This window comes from Phalangium opilio, unplaced genomic scaffold, assembly GCF_054372755.1.
Source record: "Phalangium opilio isolate 3A_F unplaced genomic scaffold, DU_Popi_V2 ptg000082l_1, whole genome shotgun sequence".
NCBI lineage: Eukaryota > Metazoa > Arthropoda > Arachnida > Opiliones > Phalangiidae > Phalangium > Phalangium opilio.
This window is the reverse complement of record NW_028324189.1, coordinates 20,461,574-20,467,982: the sequence shown is the minus strand read 5'-3', so window position 1 is coordinate 20,467,982 and position 6,409 is coordinate 20,461,574. Positions and strand designations below refer to the sequence as shown.

At 41.4% G+C, this 6,409-nt stretch overlaps 1 protein-coding gene across 1 annotated transcript; it reads right to left on the bottom strand.

Annotated features, from left to right (window-relative positions):
- Nucleotides 1-597: 597 nt before the first annotated feature.
- On the bottom strand, nt 598-2,221 carry LOC149653741 (uncharacterized). Its single transcript, XM_089849008.1, has one exon. It carries the CDS (start codon nt 2,214-2,216, stop codon nt 612-614), a length of 1,605 nt encoding a protein of 534 aa, XP_089705134.1. The 5' UTR covers nt 2,217-2,221; the 3' UTR covers nt 598-611.
- Between the last annotated feature and the right edge of the window lie 4,188 nt (nt 2,222-6,409).

Sequence of the window (6,409 nt, the reverse complement as noted above, 5' to 3'; positions counted from 1 at the left end):
GAAACAGAAGACCAGTCCCAGTACTGAGCTGCCGTCATTCAGCCATGGGCGTCATGCAGTGATCCTTAAGCCGGAAGCACCCAAACCCGGCTGCCGTCATTCAGCCAGGTTGTAACGTCAAGAGACTGTCAGAAACCGCCGTTGCCTCCATCGCTTCGCATTCATCAACAACAATAGTGATGAGTACAATTTTCGTGATAACGCGAGTGAACATCATTGACCACTACGCGTAGATAGTATTAGTAGACTGACTGGCATCGGTCATAGATGCATGCTGCATGAATTATTTTGGGGGAGGGACATCTGTAATATCAAGTAGTAGTTATAATAGTTAGTAGTTATAATAGTTATAAATTAATTGATGATTACTGTCCGTGTAAAACCATTATTTAATAGAATTGTTGAGTAGCATCGTAATAAACCTAATTTGTAGTATGGCAAACTGTCTAAATTACTTCTACCTATTTAGCCGACCAGAAAGGTCGATATAGTCATAGTAGATAATGTCAACGCTTGGCCACTTTTGGCCTTAGTAGTAGATAAGCGTTACAAAATTACTATTTTATCAATGGATTGCATAGTTTGATCTAAACTCACCATTTAGATGGAATTCAACGCTTGTTTGATGCGATGTTGATGGTGGCTTCTCCGGCGTTGGGTGCCGCGTTGTAGTTGTTTACTTGCACTGGCGAGTAGACGTAGGTAAAGTTTGTCTCCAGGTGCAGTTTCCCGATCAACTGATTTAGTCTTTCGATCTCCCTGTCCCGATCGCCCACTAATCCGACCAGTTCTTGGACCCTGTCCTCGAGTTGTCGAATGATGGCCTTCAGACGAGCTATTTCGGCGTCCCTCTCGGAGATTATCGTTTCCAGCCGACTTCTCAGTTCCTCTATTTCGGCCTCCTTTCTCCGATCGTAGCTGTCTTTTTCTGCCAATAGAGACGCGATGCGTTGGCGCCTTTTGGCCAAGGACTCTGTCAGTTCGACCATAACTTGTTCTTGGATGTCGTTGCTCGAGGAGCCGGCGGTGTTACTTTCCGACGTCAGAGCTCTGTTCAGTCGGCTCCATAGTTCCAATCGTTGTCGCTTCAGTTCGTCAATCTCTTCCGTCTTCTCTTTGTTACACTCCACTTTCCGACTCTTGACCCTTGACAGTTCACTTTCCAGTTTGGTCACTTGTTCGTTCAAACTCGATACACTCGCTCGAAGTTTCCAAATCTCTTGCTCCCGCTCGCTCTCAGTTGACTTTTCAGTTTGACCGGAATTCGATTCCGCCGCCTCGCTCTTAACTCCTTCATTCGAAATTTCTCTTTCTTTCTCCTTTCTTCTTTCGTGTTCATCAAACAGTTTTTCTATTTCTTTTCTAACGGAATAATGCGCGCAGGACAAAGCGGTTCGGCCAAATTTGTCAGTCAGGTGATTGTCGGCGCCGTTTTCCAGCAAATATCTGACGACACCCAAGTGACCCATCAGGGAAGCTAAGAACAAGGGTGTGACGCCATCTTTACGAGCCTGATTGACTTGTGCTCCCATTTGGATCAAGAGAGTGACGACGTCCAAGTGACCTTCCTGAGAAGCGAATGACAAGGGTGTGGTGCCATTATTATTGGCCTGATTGACTCGCGCCCCATTTTGGATCATGTGAATGACGACCTCCAAATGACCATAATAGGAAGCGATGAAAAAGGGTGTGAAGCCATCTATAGTGGCCTGATTGACTTGCGCCCCATTTTGGATCAAGGGAGTGACGACATCCACGTGACCGTTCTTGGATGCGACGTACAAGGGTGTGAAGCCATCTTTATCGGCCTGATTGACTTGCGCTCCATTTTGGATCAAGTGAGTGACGACGTTCAAGTGACCATAATTGGAAGCGATGTACAAGGGTGTGATGCCATCTTCGTCTGCCCAATTGACTTGCGCCCCATTTTCCAACAGGTATCTGACGACGTTCAATTTGTCTTCTCGGGATGCCAAGTATAAGGGTGTTCTGCCTTCATTGTCGATCGCCTCAATTCGAGCTCTCTTTTCCAGAAGTAGTTTGACGACTTCTACATGTCCATTTTGGGCAGCGACGTGTAACGCCGTGCCACCATTTTCCTCCTCCTTGTCAGGGTCTTCTCCTCTCGCTAATAATGTCTTAACTCTTTTTAAGTCACCATTCCGCGAAGCTTCGTGTATATTCGAAGTGCCTAGTATCCTCCTGAACGCTGCCATCAGATTCCAAGGGTTTTATTCCTAAGAAAGTTCTTGTTTCATCTCGAGAGGGAGATTGTGGACCTTAATTTTAAAGGCAACTGATTGTTGACTGCGTAATTCGGGACATTGTTCCTCGCAACACACTCGTGTATTTACACTGGGATGTACACTAATGACTGTTGACGTCAGGGACAGGGAAGTAACAGTGTTCGGGAGCTTCATTTTGTTTCTCGTTGTCAGTTGACACTAATTTCATTTCACCACGTTCGCATTTCGAGCCTAAAAACTTTAAAGAAACGCCGTAAATACGAAACATTGAAGAGCTTTATCATATTTCATCTAAAATTGATCAATTTAAAGCTATGGCGTTCTAAACTGCACTCACTTGGATTGAAATGGCCCATCAGGGTGGGAACTTTCACCGGCGCGTCGGTGTTTTTAAGGGGAAAATGTCGCCATTGATCTCGAGTTCTTGTTTTACAAACTCGAGAAATGATCGTCCGCTGTAAGACAGATGAATCAATGAGTTGGAACCTTCAACATCCGCAATTACTCGATTCGGCGTAGTTTGTCCGAACTGAAAATGGCTCTGTCGTGAAATTACCTGGAAAATGTCTTTGACGCAGTTTAGAGAGGCCGAAGACTCCGTTGTTTCGTAGTGCGCGTATTATACATGGCCGCGGGTCATTGAAATCCCTGGAATATACATTGAGTTTTGTAATTGACTTCCAAAAACTGCCTTGAAATTGCTTATACGTTTAGCCAGGGAAGGCAATTTGATTTTAGTGGAAAACAACAGTTCTTGGGGCATTCCATGCGATTTCGACAAGTGATGTCACCATGGGTCAATCGATTTTTTCCAAATTTAGTACACCACTAGATACCATTAAGAAACTAAGGTTTGCAAGATTTTAGCTCAAAATATTGAGAAGTTTTCAAAATATTTAAATTTTCCCGGAACCCTCCATTTTTATAAAGATTTTTTTGATTTTTGCACCCCTTTATATATATGAACCTAACTTTTTTTCTATACAGTATTTCTGAACAAAATTTAACAGACTTATTAAGTGTTGCTAGGGCTACTTATTGGTGAAAATTACATTGTTCTAGCTCAAAGCACTGCCGAGTTATTAAGCATCTAAAATTAAAATTTTGTTTTCGGGGGGTCCCATTCATTGAGGTTTATGGTCATGTGGACAAGTGAAAAATCTATATATTTTAGTACCATTAGATACCTCTCAAAGAGATCTTTAAAATGAGCTCTTAAAAAAAATATGGTTTTTCTTGGTTTTGATTTGACAGAAAAAAAACTAATTTCTCGAAAATGACTGGTTTTTCAAATTTTATTTTATGAACATTGGCAAGTATTTTTATTTAAATGCTAGCGATTCGCACTATACCACGGGGTGAAGAGAGTTGGGATGTAAAAATGCTTCGTTGAGGAAAGAAAGCGCATTCAAAAGGCAGGCTGATTATTTTAGGTGATCGTTTCCCGCTCAAAAGGGGAAAAACGTGTTCAGTCGCCGCTTTGTCAATAGAGGGCGTACAAAACCACATAGTCCGTTGTTCGGCAATTTCAAAAAGTTCGGTATTATTTAAAGGTCGTCTTATTTTACGCGGAAACGTTTTACATTAGATTGTCTTTATTTATTCGTCGATAATGGCACTTTCACAATGTTCAGTTGGTGAAATAAATGATGACTGTTGTCACAAACTAGTTTTTTCAAGAAAGGTTGGTTTAAATTTATATTCCGAAATTGAAAGCGAGGACCGTGTGCTTATATCTTTAAGGTCTGGAATCGATGCTGAACTTTTAAAAACTGTTTGTTTTCATCACTTTTCTGCTCTTGTGTCGAGATATTCTTCATTACAATTAAAATGCTGCAACCCATTTCAATTGCACCGGAAATGTTTACCTTCTGGTCCCTCTTTGAAAAAACTTGTATCTTTAGAAGAGTCTGTGCTTCTTAATGAAAGAACTGGCAAGGATATTAAGCCAGGCCAGAAATTATGTTTACAATGTACTATCAAGTTAAATTCGATTCGAAATGCTGAACCAGATGAGTCACAGAGTCTAAGTGAGAAAAGTGATAGTGCCAAAGAAGAAAGTCAACCTTTTACCCTAACTCAAGAGAACGAACGACAGTTAGAAACCTTTAACAGTTCGTTAGTGGCTCTTGAAACGTCACCACTTAAGCTACATGGTTTACACGAGCATCAACGCCCTGCTTATGCTAAACGAAAAGTTAGAGAAACCATAGAAGGAGTAAAATCTAAAGTAGCGAAACTTCTTAACATTGAAGAAAGCGAATGCGACCCGAGCTCAACAAATGGCAATGATGAAGTCTTCGACAACTTGATATCCCAATTAAAAGAAAAAGTGAGAAATTCTTCAAGACAAGATAAATGCAAGCTTTTGACATTAGTGCCAAACTCCTGGCCTATTTCGAAAATTTCTGAAGAGTTTGAAGTGACTCATTATTTGGTCAGAAAGGCTCGAAAATTAAAGAAAGAGTTCGGAATTTTACCAGATCTTCAACAGAGGACTGGTAATGCATTAAGACCTGAGATAGAAGCTCAAGCGCGACTGTTTTACGAAGACGATGAAGTTTCAAGGATGTGTCCGGGTAAAAAAGAATACGTTTCAATTAGAGAAAATGGTGCCAAAGTGCAAAAACAATCTTAGAGAGATTTATGTCCAATTCAAGACAATATTTCCACAGGCGAAGATCGGATTTTCAAAATTTTGCACACTTAGGCCAAAGTGGTGCGTAACAGTTTCTTCAAAAGGTGCCCATAGCGTGTGCGTCTGCGAAATTCACCAAAATTTAAAGTTGATGGCTCTGGCTTTGCCAACGAAGATCGACTATAAAATTCTAATGCTGAAATCTGTGTGTGACGCAAATGATCGGCAATGCATGCTTCACGGCTGCGAAAACTGCCCAGGGGATGAAAGTTTCGCAGCTTACCTTAAAACATTGTTTGAAGAAAGAGAATTCGATTCTGAAGATCACCTTTCGTACAAGCAGTGGGTGCATATTAATGGGCAAACGAACCTCATAGACGTTAGAGAGTCATTAAGTGATTTTATTCCTAATTTTACCACATGCATGGCTCGTGTAGCGCCTCATCATTTCATAGCCAAGTCACAAGCGACTTACCTAAGAAATTTAAAAGATAATCTGTTGGAAAATCATATAGTGACGTTGATGGACTTTGCTGAAAATTTTTCTTTCATTGTACAAGACGCTGTACAAGGGTTCCACTGGGAAAATAGCCAGGCAACACTGCATCCGTTTGTATCGTATTACAAATGCGAAAATGAATTGAAATGCCTGAGCTGCTGCATAGTTTCTGACGAAATGGACCATGGTGCTTCGACGGTGAACTTCTACATTACGTTAGTTGTTCAACATCTTCGATCTGTACTCCCAAACTTGAAACACATACACTACTTCAGCGACGGAGCCTCGTCCCAATATAAGAATTGTAAAAACTTTGTGAATCTTTGCCACCATGAAGACGACTTCGGCGTTACGGCTGAATGGAATTTCTTTGCCACCAGCCACGGCAAAAGCCCTTGCGATGGCATTGGAGGGACGGCTAAACGTCTAGTATCTCGAGCTACACTTCAATCACCAACGCACAATCAAATACTAACCCCAGAAAAGTTCTTTGAGTGGGCAGATAAGAATATCCTTTCAATTAAGTTCTTTTATGCTCGAAAAGAAATGGTTCAATTGCATCGGAATAAAATTGAGTCAAGACTTTCAAAAGCGACAACAATATTGGTTACTCGAAGCCACCACAAGTTTGTTCCAATCTCGAAAACCGAACTCTTTATGCACCGAATATCTGCGGACGATTTAGGACAGAAAGTCAAAGTTGTGGTAGAAGAGTGCCACGAACATGACGAAGAGCTTTCCTTTCGTGACGTGACAGCTGGTCAATATGTTGCAGCCATTTATGACCAAGACTGGTACATTGGTTTGGTATTGGAAACCTTTCCAGTAGAGAACGATTTCCTTATTAAATTCATGAAAAGAGACAAGGACACTAATCGCCTTTCATGGCCCAACAGAGACGACAAATGCCATGTGCCTCTTAACTCCATTTTGCGTCTGATATCAGAGCCAACGGCCATTGCATCCAGAGCGAGATCATTTAATTTAAAAGATTATGATTTGGAAAACATTCGCGCTCTATTCTCC